This window comes from Perca flavescens, chromosome 2 (assembly GCF_004354835.1).
Source record: "Perca flavescens isolate YP-PL-M2 chromosome 2, PFLA_1.0, whole genome shotgun sequence".
Classification (NCBI taxonomy): Eukaryota; Metazoa; Chordata; class Actinopteri; order Perciformes; family Percidae; genus Perca; species Perca flavescens.
The window spans coordinates 32,994,673-33,011,851 of NC_041332.1; the positions used below are offsets into that span (position 1 = coordinate 32,994,673).

Sequence of the window (17,179 nt, forward strand, 5' to 3'; positions counted from 1 at the left end):
ACATGAGCTATTCTTTCAAAGCCAGAAACCAGAGAAGCAAGTCTCAAACTGGTGATGTCATCATGTATGAAGTCTGGAGATGCTCCATAGACAATACATGGGAGACAGATTGTGTGGATTTATTTTCATTTTTCATACCCAAATAGCTTTATTATATTGCAGTGTTCTTTGTTCCGAAACAGAAAATGTACCCATCATGCATGTAGTAAGAGAACTGGATACAGCATTGGAGGCGGAGCCCCTTTCATTCCTATGAGAGTTGCTTAGTGGGAAATCAAGACAAATCCTTCAGTTTCCACGTATAAAATTACCAGGATGGTCGGCTGTGCTTCTGCACTAAATAGGCCCATAGAGCAGGAGCACATTTTGGCCACTATGTAAAATTGGCTTTAAAGCTTGGTGCACTTCCTGGGGGCCTGGTACCCATATACTCAGTACATTCCCCTGGATAAGCCTCCTCAATAACATCTTTCCCAGTTCATCGCCATTGTCTGGCGCAGTTTCAGACTTTATACCTGGTGACATTACACATTTGACTTTAAGCATTTTAGTTTTAAATATTGTACTTTTCAGATTACAATTTTTCATGCCCTTCCTGTCCATTGTAAATCATGTTGATATTCTCCTACTTCTTAATAAACCAGAGGTTCTCAATTGTTTTTCAGCCAATGACCCCATACAATATAGAGAATTTACTGGAAACACCTCATGTATGTAGAAATAATTTGACGAAGCCTATTTTTTACACTTTATATCTTTGTTATGTGAAAGAACATAAGAGAAATGTATGAAACATATTTCCAGATTCTAAGAGTTATAGATTTTTTAGATTAGAAAGTAATCTATGATGTAGTTTTGATTTTAAAATTAAGAGATTATTCAATTGATAACTTGGATAACATATTTAAATGAATGAATCCGAGAACTTTTCACAGACCCCCTGGCAGTACCATTGACCACCACAAACATTAGAAAGTCTCTTGAGATTTTTGTTAAAATGAGTTGTCTCCAAGCCTAAATTTAGAATCTCAGAGTTGATAAAGGTCCTCAAATGGAGAACTTCTACCTGCAATGTATTACATTTTATATTGTGGTATTGCAGTTTTTACCTAAGTAAAAATATCTGAATATCTTTACCACATACAAAGTAAAATGAAAAAAAGGAAAGTCAAGCATTTACAAAAACACTTTATTTCTCTGCAACATATTTCCCTTCAGACTGATGTCAGCCAGTCCTTTCCTGATGAATTACAAAAATACTCATCAGAAAATACTATTCAAAGTGCCTTTACATGGGGAAAACAGACAGATGGGATAACGCATTTTGTAAGCGGGTGTGCTGGAGATATGAAATTATGACAAAAATAAAATAATACCGGCAGGCACTTCTGTCATTTGAGGTATGCACAAAACAAAACAAACAGCATCATATACTGGTCTTTAAAGGCATTTGTTGGCTATGCGCAGGTAGTTGAGGTGTGGGCTCTACACACAGTGCAGTGCCCATGCCTTTAGCTCGCTGTGGTCTACTGGTGGAGCGTGCTCTCCGGTTTGGGATAGCCAAACAGCTCAAAGTCTGGTTCATACAGCTTGTACAGTTCTCTCCTCATTGTTATGGGAATCTGTGCAAACCAGTCTCTTTCCCAGCTGGCTGCAGTGCGGTTTCGAGCCCCTAAAGGGAAGCGTAACAGATCATCCACCTCCAGAAGCTTCAGCAGGTGCTCCGCGTCTGTATCCAGGGTTTCTAGTCGTCCAATAAAGTCATACTTCACCTGGCATGGATGGCACAGACGGTACACCTGAAACAAAGAGAAAGCAGGCCTACAATTTGAAAATTTGTTTGTGACTTTGTTTGTAATAACTGCCTCTATCCCAAATTTGTTTCTACTGTGTGTGTGTGTGTGTGTGTGTCCTCAATAATCCCATAAATAGCAGAGGTAGGAAATAAAGAGCAAATTCTGAGCCAAGACATTTAATGCTAAGACAGTTACGTAAAAAAAAAAGGCAATGGCTCCAACAGCTGACAAAACAAATTAAGAAATAGATCAGTAGAAATGAAATGTTACTGTCTTTTTGTCAAATATTCAAATTGAAATTGGCAGTCATGTTCCAAAGTCATCCCTATATCTTTTCTCATTAACACAAAATTACACATTAACTTACTGAATATTAACTGCCCAAATAGTGCAATGTCAACATTAGTACAGTAACAGAAGTATACTCCAGAGAAGTACTGTTGTATATAGTATACAGATGGAGATGGGACACACACAAAGTGTGAATGACAGATAGAATCTTAGGTAATGACAATAAGTGCATATTATACTGGTATGGTCTTTAAAGGGGTGATAGAATGATTATATAGAGTATTTCACACTGTTCCTTATGGTCTCATAATAGGGTATGTAACATTGGTTGGGCTGAAAATGGCCTGGTTGATATTTTATTGGCCCTTATGCATCCCTGTGTTTTGGCCCTATTTGTAACAAGAGCTTTTCTTCCAAATATGGTATGCTCGTGAATATTTAGATGAGCTGCGCGCTGATTGGTTGAGCGAATTGCCATAGGCAGACATTAGAAATGCACGCTGATTGGTTGAGCATCCCCAATACACACACATTAGAGAAGCGACAGAATCTCATATTCCAGACACTGCAATGTTTCATTACCAAATTCACTTCTGAGACTTTTTTATGTGAGAAATCAACTATATAAAGCTCAAATATGGGCCGTTTTACGAAAATTGATGGCTAATTGCAAATATGGTAAGACTGTGTGTCGGACTTCAGCGGCGGTGCTGCTGCCTCGCCGCCCGGCTTGCCTTCCTTCACAGACCCCGGCCTGCTGTGAGCTCCGTTAGGCTGGCAGCCCTGACAGAGCTCCAGGGGCCTGCAACTCCCCTCTTCCTGCTAGCTAAATGGCCCGTTGTGTGAGAGTGAGAGTGCGGTCAGCGAGCTTGTTACACCAGCAATCTCTTACCACATGTTACACACAATGTCAAGCCACTTAGCTATACAACATATACCTAAATGTCTTATAAAGCTTACAACGGTGTCCAATTTCAAGTTGATTAATATTTGTAAAGTTTAGCTAGCTACGTGTTTTGTTAGCTGCGACTGTCCCTTCAATCCTATCTATGTGTAGCTACAAATCACGGCTAGTTAGCTTCATTTTTGGTCGTAATTCGAGTATATTTACTGTTTGAATTTCGTCACACCACTTACACAACATTTAACTAAATGTTTTATAAAGCTAACAACGGTGTCCGATTTCAAGTTAATGAATATTTGTGAACTGTAAGGGTTTCATTAGCTGCGACTGTCCCTACAATCCTATGTGTACAAGATTGCGGCTAGTTAGCTTCATTTTTGGTTGTAATTCGAGTATATTTACTGTTTGAATTTCGTCACGCCACTTACACAACATCTAACTAAATGTTTTATAAAGCTAACAACGGTGTCCGATTTCAAGTTAATGAATATTTGTGAGCTGTAAGGGTTTCGTTAGCTGCGACTGTCCCTACAATCCTATGTTTACAGATTGCGGCTAGTTAGCTTCATTTTTGGTCGTAATTCGAGTATATTTACAGTTTGAATTTCGTCACGCCATTTACACATCTAACTAAATGTTTTATAAAGCTAACAACGGTGTCCGATTTCAAGTTAATGAATATTTGTGAACTATAAGGGTTTCATTAGCTGCGACTGTCCCTACAATCCTATGTGTACAAGATTGCGGCTAGTTAGCTAGCTTCATTTTTGGTCGTAATTCGAGTATATTTACAGTTTGAATTTCATCATGCCACTTATACAACATCTAACTAAATGTTTTATAAAGCTAACAACGGTGTCCGATTTCAAGTTAATGAATATTTGTGAGCTGTAAGGGTTTAGTTAGCTGCGACTGTCCCTTCAATCCTAGCTGTGTGTAGCTACAAATCACGGATAGTTAGCTTCATTTTCGGCGTAATTCCAAGTATATTTACAGTTTGAATTTCGTCAAGCCAGTTATACAACATCTAACTAAATGTCTTATAAAGCTAACAACGGTGCCCGATTTAAAGTTAATGAATTTTTGTGAATTCCAGAGGAATTCTAAGAAGAGGCTAGCTATAGCCGCAGGCTCTATCAATGAGACTCGCGGACAAGAGGCGTGTATTTCACCGATCGTTTGTTTAAATAACTCAACACATTATAATTACACACATTATAAGATAAACTGGAACCTGTGGTAAGAGATTGCTGGCGTAACAAGCTCGCTGACCGCGCTCTCACTCACACACACCTGGCATTAGAAAAAGGGGAGCTGCAGGCCCTGGAGCTCTGTCAGAGCACCAGCGTTTAGTAGTCCATTAGCCAAAAACCGGTGACTTTGCGCGGGTATGGAGTGCTGTGGGCTGCCAGTCGTAACGGAGCTCAATCGAGCTCAGAGCAGGCCGGGGTCTGTGAAGGAAGGCAGGCCCGGGCGGCGAGGCAACAACACAGGCAGCACCGGCGCTGAACTCCGACACACATTTGGACAATATTTGCAATTAGCCATCCATTTTCGTAAAACGGCACATATTTGAGCCTTACATAGTTGACTTCTCGCATAAAAAAGTTTCAGAAGTGAATTTTGTAATGGAATAGCAGAGATCTGCGCAACCTAGATTCAGAAGACTACCTGATCTCAGGTCAGTTGTGTAGCTTATGTAAATGTTGGGGCGTGACCGTTCTCTTAAGGTTCCGGATTTTGAGATGCTTACGTAAGCAACTAGCTTTGTTGAGATTCGCCCATTTTCAGCGGCAGTTTCAAAATATGAGATTTTCATAGTAAAGGGGTGTGTATGGGACTTTGAGCTTCTATGTATGTCCTATTTACCCACTGAACTGTCGTTATTCAACTATGACAGGGTAAAATCGGTTTTGCACTCTATCACCCCTTTAAAAAAACAGATGTAGAAGTGGCGTATGACCAGCAGAAGGGGAGAGTATGCATCTAGTGATCTCACAAAAAACATTCATCTCACACATTTTGCCAAACTGTATCAAGTGTAGCCTTACAGTGCCAGGTGAGACAAATACCTGCCGCCAGTGTTCATTGAAGATACTCTCCCTCTCGGTCTCTGGATCCAGCAGGTATGTGATAAACTGCTGAAACGTCGGTTTGATTCCTGCTGCAAACGCCTCAGCCGCTGTCTCTGGCAAACTGCCAGACACATTACTATAACGACGCAGCATGACAGAACCAAACTGCTTGTAGAAGTCCTCGTTGGGCCTTAAAACAAACATAAATACACACGCTTAAGCAATTCAATAATGATAGAACAGCTGTTCAATCAAATTGAAGCCCATTTGTCAGCCTCACCCTCAACTCAAACACTGGCACAGGCACACACACCCACTCTCTGGCTAACCATCCACAATAAGACACACACCTTCCAAACTTGTTCCTGAAAGCCGAGATAAGGCGAACAAAAGGGTCTCGTACAAACAGAAACTTGGTGTAGTGCTTGAGCTTGAGTGCCATCAGGTGGCGGGACATGGAACCGTAATGGCGCCAAAACCTGGTAAAAAACACAAACGGCACACAACACCATGAGAGCAGATATTTAGTGTCGTGATTGTAATGCTTTTTGAGATAGTTTAGTCTCATGCAAAATGGAAAACATTTGGCCACTAAATTACTTGGAAACAAAGCCGGATCAGTCGTTAACAGGAAACGGATGTGCCTTGTATATCAGTGCAGATGCACATGTTTAGATCATTATATCCAAACAAAGACAACTCCTGAGAGCGAGAGAGAGTAAGGTCAGTCTGCGCTGCAGCAGCAACTCCCCGCCTGTCGTTTCCAATCTCCTCTTCTCTGTCCAGTAAGTAAATAACTCCTTTAGCTCACAGATAGTTCCTCAAACCCAGTTTCAGTGTAACGGAACAACAAGTGTTACTGGAGACAGAATTGTTAAAGAGAGAAATCACGCAGTCAATTACAAACCGAGTTGCCTTTCTTAAGTTCTGGTTTGACATTCCAGTCTTGTTTACATTCCAGATACATGTTTCAATCTCTTTTTGGAGAGATTTGATGAAATTGTTGTCCTTCTGGGTCAAAGTTGGATTTTTGGTGCTCATTCCGACATTTATGTCGGCTTTTTTTCGATGCTTTTGACACTGTTTTTAAAGGTTTTTGTCACTTATTTCAACGCTTTCTATATTCCTGCTCAATAAACCTTATTCATATTACATTATACCTAATTTTTCAGTTTAAAAAAAGCAGAAATTATGTGTTATTTTGACTAATAGTTAAGATCAGAGGATGGGTTAAATACAGCATACATCCATGTTATTTTTTTAGGCAATTTGGTTGAAAGAAACGGGCCAAATTCGACCCCAGGACAACACAAGGGTTAAAGAAATTATAGTGGGCGCTTGGTTTCTCTGTGTAGGAATTTAGTGTGTCTTTCTAAATTCATTGTTTTGTTCTGCAATACCATTCAATATGTTGCTGTTGGAAACATTATCCGTGTGTGGTATAGCCAAACATTTTGCACAAATATACTAAACACCACATCAAGTGCTCTTCTTAATTAGAAACATAATACATGTCTGGTATAAAGAATACTTTGAGATTTGTCACTTGATGCCTTTTGATCACTATGGCCATCACCTGCGTATTTAAGTAGCTTAAGTAGTTTGTGGTTACTTTTTAATTTTTTTCTTCATTAATTGATGCTTGCCTGGAGCATTAAGGATAACATTCCTATAATGCGATGAGGAGTGTTGCAAAGAAACTCAATTTCAAAGTAGGCACAACTAATACCAATGCCATTCTGCATTTACACATAAATACCATATGGCAGCTTTTTACAGCTGAGTCATACACTTTTTTGAGTCCATAACGTCTAATGTGAATGTTTTAGATTAATTTTTTTAGATAAATATTCAATAAAAGAAAAGTAGTGTTCATCCACACAGAATTACGTCTGTGAAGTGTGGAGGAATAAAAAAATAGTCATCAATTTGTCTCTATGAGTATGTACATATCTTTGTGTGTGTAAGTGTGTGTGTCATACTTGGCAAAAGTGAGGTGTAGAGAGGAGTTGTGCACGAGGTCAGGAGGTACAGCCTCTGGGTCAGTGTAAGGTTTTCCTGAGGAGGGCGAGATGAGAGACTGAGATAGAACCACCATCACTCTCTTCCAGTTGGTGCACGCCACCTGAACGGAGAACAACGAGAGAGGGAAAGAAAAATAAAAACAAGATGTTCAGAAAGACGAGGTACTATAAACCTGTGTGTGAGTGTATGTATGTCTTCTTGACCGGTTGAAAAAGCTAGAGGAAAAATGAAGAACTTACATCCACACAGAGTGAACTAAGCCACCACCCCCATGTTTACACAAAACACAAACACACACACACACACACACACACACACACACACACACTTCTTTCACTTGCAAAAGCCACAAAGACACTGTTCAGAACTTATTTTCAAGTATTTGTAAAAAGCGTCACAATGTAAAAACTGTCTAATTACAAACCTGATGAAAAGCCCACACTTTGCCTCTGGTGTCTGTTAAAACAAACACTATTAATTCAGATGAAGACTGATGTTTCACACACACAATAAACACACACAAACACAAGGCAGCTGTACCTTGGGAACATAGCAGTAGATAATCTGGTGGGTGTCATCCACTATCAGGTGGTCCAGTTCCCTGTTTGGGATCTGCTCAAATGCCCGAGTCCTCCCGGGGAATTCCACAGCGTCCATTCCTGAACACACATCCATGATCCTCTGCTTCCTCGCCTCCTGTTCTCTATCATCCACAGCAGTGTGACTCCTCTCCACCTTCTCATCCTCCCTTGTTTCCTCCTTCCCATGTTCTTGTTTTTCCTTGCCCTCCTCCTCTATATGCTCCTCAGCTGACCCTCTTGTCTCCTCTGGGGCAGCAGTAGCGGGGGCGGTGGAGGAAGAGTTGGTCTGGGCTCTGCCGGTGGACGTAGAGTGCAAGGGCCGAGCTGTCGTCTGAGGGTGAGAATTTGAGTGCCGTGACTCGTGTTTGGGCTCCTGCAGCGGGTAGAGGTTGAAGCCCCCGACGTCGTCCCAGTACACGATGATCAGCAGGATCATGAACAAAGACCCAAGGATGAACGCAACTCGGAGACCACGCCATGTTCCCATAGTTATTCTTGCTCCAGAGCCGTGATTGGTGAAGAAAAGAGGAAGAGGTTATCTCAGCTCCATGGTGGCATCTATTGCGGAAGGACACACTTCCTGCCTGCTAGCTGCAACTGAAAGAAAGAGGAAATGTGACTGCTCTTTTACAGTCTAAAGGAAGTACAATGATAGACAGAAGCAGTGTAATACCAGATTCATTCTTAGTAAGTAAAAGATGAGGTTGCATATTCAGGATCTTTACCTCAGAGAACACATTCTGGGTGGAATATAACCAAGTGCATTTGATTTACTCAAGTACTGTTTTTGTGCTACATTTCAGAGAGAAAAACTCCTAGATTAAGATTTGGCGTGTATGGTGACCTTATAAAAAAACGAATGCATTGTTACAGATTACCCAGCATAAAAAGTAGCTAAACTAACTGCAACATAAATATGTTCTTCTTTTTAAAAATAAAAACGTTAAATTCACGATAAGTAACACACACCTTTGCTCTATTCAAATGCACTTTTGCAGCTATACAGCTAGGGCTGGGTACCGAACGTCGATACTTTTATGGAATCGAAAAAAATGTTCCCCATGTTCCTCAACCCCCAGTCCGACTCCCCTGTCTTTCGGAGCCAAATTTCGGTTCCAAAAGCGTCTGAGCGCGTAAGCGCAAGCTTATCTGTCCTCTCTGCATATTGACACAGAGCGGAGCTCCGAGACACACACACACACACACGGAGAGGTGCGGACGGAGTAAACTGTCTGCAGTTTTGTTGAAGTAACAGAGTGTCACGGTTGGTTTCAAGTGTAGTTACAGTTTTTCATAACATCACGCGGACAGCGTTTGCTGCGATGTGATATTAATGGCGAGCCGAAAAGCGGTCGCGGTGCTGTTGACGTTACACTTCCTCTTACTAGACAAGCAGGCACAACGGTGGTTTCTCTGCCCTGATGACTGACTGACAGGCTGAGCTTGCAAAGCAAGGCACTTTTATTAATGTTAGGCTACTCTGAGTGAGCAGTTTTACCAGAATTTTTTAATTTTGATAACTGTTTTGATGCACAATTAAGGTGGAAAATAAAAACTTTTTGTTTAATGTATTTTTGTTGATGTGGAAATGGATTTTAAAACATATGGTATCAAAAAAAAGTATTGTTAGGCATCGAAACTAAGGTATCGAAATTGGCACCGGATCGAAAGATTTTGAACGATGCCCAGCCCTATATACAGCGTTACCTGGTCTGGTATGAGCAGTAGCTTACAGTGGCTGATGTTAGCAAACTTTAATAACTTGAGCTGTTGCTGTTTATCTGACAGTCCTGATTACTGCATGTACAGTGTGGGTTAAAGTCTGGCATCTGGTGCGTTTTATCAGATTTATTTCCTACTATAGGTAGCACTTTATAATAAGGCACCCTTAAAATAATTAGTAATTAAGAGCTTAATTAATAATGACTGTATAATTTACTAATGCTTATAAATCAGTTAGAAGCCATTAATAAGAACAACTTCTTCAGTTGTGAAAACCCCTGTGGTTGGTGTTTAGTGTTTCTATTTGGTAATAACGCAGTTATAAATGTCATTCAAACATTAGCAAATACTCGTTTATAATTATTTACAATTATAAACCCTTTATAAAGAACGCCCAGAAGTAGAACCAACAGTTATTTATTAATACAATGGCTTATAATTCTATGAGCTGCCAGGTTACCGCGGCAACAGCAAGCAGTGGCACTAATTGCCTCATATTCAATAGGTAGGTTATTTCAATGAAAATCAAGATGGAACAAACTAAACTAAACTAGTGCTGGGCGATAGGGAGAAAATCTGATATCATGATATTCCTGATCAAATAACTCAATATCGATATTGCGGCAATATTCTAGGGTTGACAATTGATGCTTTACCAAAATATCTTCACGCTTAGATTTTAGATATATAATCATCAGTAATGTGGACATAATGTCTAAGTGGGGAAAAGGCAAAGAATAGAACAGCTAGAACAGTTTGGTAAAAGAAAAAGAAAAGTACATCACTTTACTGTAATGCAGCCTTTCAAACCAGTAAAAGACAACACGTATGTCATATCACGATATCCAAAATCTAAGACAGTATTTAATCTCATATCACGATATCAATATAATATTGATATGTTGCCCAGCCCTACACTAAACTCTAATAAAAATTTAAACAAACATTAAATCCTGCACATATGTCCTTCAGATGACTGCCTCACACACTAGTCAGGGGGATTTCATATAACAACCATTCCGGCATCGTTTCATCTTATAATTTGTAACAGGCAGTGTGCAAGAATATGTAACAGCCTGAAGTGGCCTTTTTACACACCAGAAACAGACATAAAAAAAAAACATATAAGCAGGCTGATATTTAATGTGTTGGGGAGTTAAACACAGTGGCCATAATTTATGTGACAGGTGTTTGTTTTTACTTAAAATAAAAAAGATAAATTAATTTAGCGAGGGGACGGTGTTTATCAATGCAAAATCACTGGAGTTCTCTTAAAAGCTTGTTTACTTGCAAACAGAGTCAGTTTACAGCACTCACAGCATAAGTGGCCTACAGAAAATGACTGAAGATTGTTCACAACAGTGTCTTTTTAAAGGAGTTGGGAGTCAAGTTAGTTATTTGGTTCATGCAATCAGTAACTGTTCTTCTTATCTCTGGCCATGCCCGGCATCTCCTCCACATTACGTGTGCTGCCTTGATACATCCTGTGCTCTTTGCAAGGTCACTCAGCTTCCATGATTAACACAAGACAGACATAATAAAACAGAAATACTAAAACAGCAGTTTGGATGCAAAAGAAACTGAAGTAAGACCGTAAGCATCATTTTTCTAACACCAACACAGTGATGATCAAACTAGCACACTGAGAAGTGTGAGCTAGTATTCTACATACATGTAGTAGCCTACTGGAGCTTACTCTATGTAGAAAAACCCATGTAGGTCTGGGGCAATAATTCAAGTAGCTATATAATGCCATATATAGACTTTCTGCAGAATTGCACCATGATGATATGATTATTGTTCCATAATTCTTCACATTTGAAGCAAACTTTGTTGAAAGATTTTGCTTTACGGATGTAAAGAAGAAAATATAAAATGACAGAGTGGCTTAAAAGACCTATGCAAAACACTGTTACTTTATAAAAAATAATTACTCAAGTAGTAAAATGTGGCATGAAAATACCTAATATCATTACCTAATGTCTTACAGTTATATCCCAGGAAGAATTATTGGGATTTTTACTTAAAGTAAAAAGTATACAAAACAGGTTATACTTTTTACTATAAGTAAAAATCCCAATAGGCTACTTCTTCCTGGGATATTAACTGTAAGACATGAATTAATCCAACTTGTGATTGGACATTCGCCATAGGCTAATCCTTTACAAGTCCAAATCATTAATAACATATTATTTAAAGTATGTATAAATGGTTTTGACCATGTGTGAATTGGCCCAGGGGCCGTGGGAACCTCAGGCTCCGCCCGGGGGCGCTCAGCTGTCACAGAGATGTGAACAAACGGAGCGGTGGGGGTGGAAGCAGCTTCAGTCCAGTGCCTGCTGGAGGGTTTAGTTTCACACCCCCTTATAATCTCTGTCCCATAAAAACATCTGCTGCCGGGGAAAATAGTGGAAAAAATGACGGTCCTAATAAAACCAGAAACAAGATCCAGACATGGGGGGGGGGGGGAGCAAAACAGAAAGTTTTGTTCGTATTTTTAGAAGAAAAAAAATTCTGCGGTGTTTTTTTTCTTCCCACTAGGTTTTTAAATCTAAACTCCACGTTGACTGGAGGGGCCTATTTTGAGAAATCAACATCCCCAAACTCTCTCGTGTCTTGGCACGCGCTGTAGGCTGCAAGCACACATGCGCACACACGTCAAAGCACGTTAAAATATGTGTTTGTGGAGCTCAGTGATAAGTTTGCAGTGTAGCCACGTTTTAATAGCCCATACTCCTTCGTTTTTACTTTGTTTGAAAAAATAAAAATTCAGACAGTTCCGACTGTTTATTTCAGTTAATATTTTTCTTTTTCGCAGAGGACTAACCATTTAGCCTACCTCTTTCCAATCCTCGCTTGGACAACAACTTTAATTTATACAGTACACAGTTTACAATATGCCCTTTCACCGGCCGGTGCGGACACTGTTCCTCTCTCATGCAAACGGACACTTTTTTTTTTTTTTTTACTCCACATGCAGCAGCCGACGACAGAACGACTGAACTTATTTTTCTCCACGGTCTCCTCTGCTTGTTCTCCCCACGAACCCCCCTTACCATGCTCCATTTGAGGTGCACGAAAGCCGGTTCTGTTACCTTTATGCCCGTCGGCAGCATCACAGAAACAATTTGGCTAAACCAGTGTGAACATGAATCTGTCTGTACTAAACCTAATAACCTGAAAATGTTTTATCTTACCCGGCAGATGAGCTCCATGGTCGGCCAGCCCTTTGTCGCTAGCTCGCTGTCCCTCTCTCTCTCTCTGTCTGTCCGTCAGACCGGTGATGAGACTGGGTGGGCACGACGGGACTGTAGCGGGTCTACGCTCTCCACAGGAGGAAGCAAAGTCTCGCGATATTTTGGGAAATCATCCAGCCAACTACTCTTACACTTACACACTTACACACACACACACACACACACACACACACACACACACACACACACACACACACACACACACACACACACACACACCAGTTTTACACAGCACACGTTTTTATGAAGATGCCCAGATTGAAACCATAAACCCGCCTACGCCTATGGCACTGGTTTACAAGTTAAAAAAAACTGATACTAGCCTACATTATATAGGCTAGTCAACATTATGAGATAGCCTGAGTCAAAATTATGATACAAATCAAAATATGAAATTAAATTGTTATTATGAGAAAGTAGCCTAAGTCAAACGTATTAGACATTTCAATACTTAGTCATATACTAGTCAACATAATGTGATATTAAATCAAAATTATAAGATAGTAAGTCAGTCAGGATATGAAATACTAAGTCAGTATTGTAAGACAGTAAGTTATTATGAAAAAGTAAGTCAAAATAACCACATACTTAATCAAAGATGATGATATGATATACTTTCATATATTTCATTTTCTCTTCTTGGCAGGAATGGGCTTTCATATAGCACTGACCTACCTAAAAAAAAATGTAATAATTTATTTGTGAATTTGTGGATTTTAGAAACCATACACAAACATTTAACAAATATATAGTATTTTATAAATTTGATTCAGTACGTTTCCATTTTACAACTTTTGGGCCAACAAAACCACAAATAATCTTCCATATGTGTAGTAAAGGAGGTGTATATCATAGAGTCCAACACAACACCACCATAAAGTACAGCTTAAACAAAGTTGAGTTAAAGCACCAACAACCAAAGTAATATTATTAAGTAAGGATATATTACTATTCTACTGACTTGCCTTATGCGGTACAGGTGTTTAGATTTTTCTGGTAACTCAGTGTTTATGCTCTCTTCTTTTCTGAACTTATTTTGTCAGCCATACATATCTAAACATGGTATCAACCATGTTTGAATGAAGAGCTGTCTCTTAATGAGTATTTATAACATCTGTGAGCTGATGTGAAAATGATGGTGTGGCCGCTGTCTCCACATCAAAAGGACCAGGTGGCTCAGCAGCAGAAGCAGTACTCTACTGACCACACGGATCCTGTTACTTAAAAAAAGTCAGAAATTTTGGGTGCCCGGATAGCTCAGTCGGTAGAGCGGGTACCCTTATATAGAGTGTTACTCATTGACGCAGCAGACCAGAGTTCGACTCCAACCTGTGGCTCTTTGCTGCAGGTCATTCCCACCCTCTCTCCCCTTTCATGTCTTCAGCTGTCCTGTCAATAATGGCCAAAGAATTATCTTAAAAAAAAAAAAGTCAGAAATTTCAGTGAAGGCATTGCCCCCAGAAGGTAGAAACTTGGACAGTGCCACAACAAGAGCATCAGATTGATAGTCTTATCACCCGGTGGATCAATATTTGGATCGATCACTGCCAGCTCGTTCTGATCGAGCTGTTTAACACACAAGGATGGTATACTGCACGTGTCAACTGTGATTAGGTATCACTTTGAAATACTAGTATTTAAGTTTTCTATACTTCACACTTTGAACATTTGTTCTTTTTACTCCACTACAACTATTTGACAGTTTTACATTCAAAAACATGTGATATGCTTACATGATTTGACGCAGTACTATACTATTTATCTACCCAGTGGTATACTAAGTATCTAAAATGTGCAGACTACCACATTAAGATACTTGCACATGTATCTGTCAGTGACAACAATAATATAACAATTTCAACTGAAATAAGCCTTTGTGCATAAGCTTTAACTTTTGATACTTTAACTACATTTTACTGAAAATACTTCTTACTTTTACTTAAGGATCGGAGTACTTCTTCCACCACTGGTGAAACCATAAAACTGATTTATATCTTCTCTAAATCCAAATAAAAGACCTGTTGTAGATTTAAGAAGAGTCAAGTGTTGCAGCATCTTACATTTGAGTCATGGCTCAGGCGGTAACTATGAAGGTATATTTGAGGACATACTGTGGCTTTTTCCTACCTGTTAGTTTACTGGTGTCCACCTTGTCAAACATCACAGTGAACATCTATCTGTTCATGCATTAGGTCATTAGGTTAATGAGGTAAAAGATCTTTGCAGCCTATAGAGTCAATATATATATATATATAGAGTGGAACAACACTGTCTGATCCCACATTTCCATTAGGGATTAACTAATGAACCTAAATGGTGCTGGCACATCAAGAACTAACTGTTCCCTGTATGCTGCAGAAATGGTCTTTCTTGATAACAGTGATGCAATATGTTGAATATAACACACACACTTTGTTACTGTAATTATGGACACAGGTCAAGTAAACCTGCTAGAAAACCTCCTAACAAAAGTCTTTGGAACAGTTTATTTATTCCACACAAAAGAAATGACTGTATTCTACTTTCCAAAAGCACATTAAATGACTTGTGAGTCACGGTAGTGAGTCACGGTAGCGATGGCTTGATAAATGGATGAGGAAGACTTTCACCTTAATGACAGGACAGCAACCCAGAAGAATAAAGAGAACCCCATGATCTTGGCTGCATAAAATCCTTCAGCACCACAATATACTCCGTAGATATGAAGCTGTGAGTGACCGTCACTTAAAAATATTTTTAACTATGGTGAAAGACAAATATAAAAATCATCCGAGCAGAAAGAAATTTTACCGTAAGGACATTTTAGCTACAATTTAAGGCCTCAGTTAAACACATACCCATCAGTTTCCTAGAGTTGCGGGTGACGTCTTAAAATTGCCCTATTTGTACAAACAACGGTCCAAAGCCAAAAGACACATCATTTTAAAATGATTTAATATCATAAAAAGCAGCAAGTAGCCACATTTAAGGGGCTGGAACCAGTAAGGCTTTTTGTTTGTCATAATTCTCAAAATGGTTGGTCATGTCACTCAGGCTGGTCTGAACAGGACTAGACAACAGATGATTCCCTTACAATAAAGAACCAAACGCAAGACACAGTCAGGTAGTATTGTGTTTGAATGTTTATTTAAAGTTATTCCCACTGCGCACCCCCTCCCTGTGTGAAAGCCTAGTCTGAAAGGAGGAGGATACAGTGCACTATAGCGCCACATCAGCACATTTATAAAGAAGGCTACTTGTTTAGTCACAACGCCTTCACCCCCCACTGGTATGGCACTCTGTGCTGCCCTGTGATAACACACTAGCATGATGAGGCTAGTTCATAAAACAACCCCTGGAAAAAAAGAAGGTCCGATAAGAGACACAGGGCTGAGATTAGAGTGTGTGACTGCGATTTATGAATAGAAAAAAAAAAAATAGGCAGTACTAAATATCAAGTTCCACAGAGAAAGAAAAAAAAATATGGGGCGGATGATGGTGAGAGACAAAGAGAAAATATCAAATACAAAGTATCCTCTCTTGTCCCCCGATGTGGTTGTTGATCCGCAAGGCGTGCTTTGATGATGTCACTAAAGTTGAATGTTGGGGCTCGTGATCGGGAACCCCAAATCGGGAACCCCAAAATTCACTGCGTGGTCGTCGACCTTCTCCAATCAATGACGCAGTTCCTCTCTCCTCCTTCCACACAAAAACGGATGGACTGAGAGAGAGAGAGAGAGAGAGAGAGAGAGAGAGAGAGAGAGAGAATAAATAAAGGGAAAACTTCTCTACTGAAAGACGCTGAGCAGCGTCCTAAAATACAATCACCTCCATTGTACGGGGAAAGCGGCAGAATTTTCATCTCGAAACCGTTCAGACACAACTGGAAGTCTGAAGTCTCTTTTATATAGGCCTTAGTGGTCCCCTAATACTGTATTTGAAGTCTCTTTTATATAGACCTTAGTGGTCCCCTAATACTGTATCTGAAGTCTCTTTCCCAAAATTCAGCTTTGGTGCAGAATTACAGCCAGTAGAGCCAGTCCACAATGAGCTTTCCTTAGGATGTGCCATTTCTGTGTAGCTATTGAGGAGGAGAGGGGGGGCAAGGTGGAGGGTGGAGGTGTGGCCTTGACCAACTGCCACTTTTCTCGTTTGAAAGCCATGATGTCTCTCTATCAAGGGTGGGCCAAATTCTCTGGGCGGGCAAAGCAGAGAAAGGGGAGGTAACCTTGCTTGTTATGACCTCATAACAAGCAGATTCCAGATCGGCCCATCTGAGCTTTCATTTTCTCAAAGGCAGAGCAGGATACCCAGGGCTCGGTTTACACCTATCACCATTTCTAGCCACTGGGGGACCATAGGCAGGCTGGGGGAACGCATATTAATGTTAAAATACCTCATAAAGTGAAATTTTCATGCCATGGGACCTTTAAAGATTATTTGTTGGGCCTTTTTCAATAGGATAGCCGAGAAGTCTTGAAAGGGGAGAGAGAGGGAATGACATGCAGTAAATGGCTGCAGGTCGGAATCGAACCCTCGGTCGCTGCGT

At 40.0% G+C, this 17,179-nt stretch overlaps 2 protein-coding genes across 2 annotated transcripts in view; both read right to left on the minus strand.

Moving 5' to 3' along the window:
• Window positions 1–1,173: 1,173 nt before the first annotated feature.
• LOC114546599 (carbohydrate sulfotransferase 12) lies at window positions 1,174–12,722 on the minus strand. The gene is made up of 6 exons (XM_028565503.1): window positions 12,592–12,722; window positions 7,632–8,269; window positions 7,049–7,191; window positions 5,417–5,545; window positions 5,064–5,256; window positions 1,174–1,799 (listed from the first exon to the last, which is right to left on the minus strand). The coding sequence occupies exons 2-6, from the start codon at window positions 8,157–8,159 to the stop codon at window positions 1,527–1,529; spliced, it is 1,266 nt and encodes a 421-aa protein (XP_028421304.1). The 5' UTR covers window positions 8,160–8,269; window positions 12,592–12,722; the 3' UTR covers window positions 1,174–1,526.
• A 3,033-nt stretch (window positions 12,723–15,755) lies between these two features.
• The window catches only part of eif3ba (eukaryotic translation initiation factor 3, subunit Ba), a 9,975-nt gene continuing 8,551 nt past the window's right edge, over window positions 15,756–17,179 (minus strand). The window contains exon 19 of the mRNA XM_028594827.1: window positions 15,756–16,351. The gene's annotated coding sequence lies outside the window, so the exon portion shown is untranslated. The remainder of the gene's footprint in view (window positions 16,352–17,179) is intronic.

Coding starts and splice junctions, on each gene's coding strand:
- LOC114546599 (XM_028565503.1), bottom strand. CDS start 8,159: ATGGGAACATGGCGTGGTCTCCGAGTTGCGTTCATCCTTGGGTCTTTG. Junction 7,192..7,631: donor TCTACTGCTATGTTCCCAAG/GTACAGCTGCCT, acceptor TTCTCCGTTCAG/GTGGCGTGCACCAACTGGAA. Junction 5,546..7,048: donor CTACACCTCACTTTTGCCAA/GTATGACACACA, acceptor GTTTTTTACCAG/GTTTTGGCGCCATTACGGTT.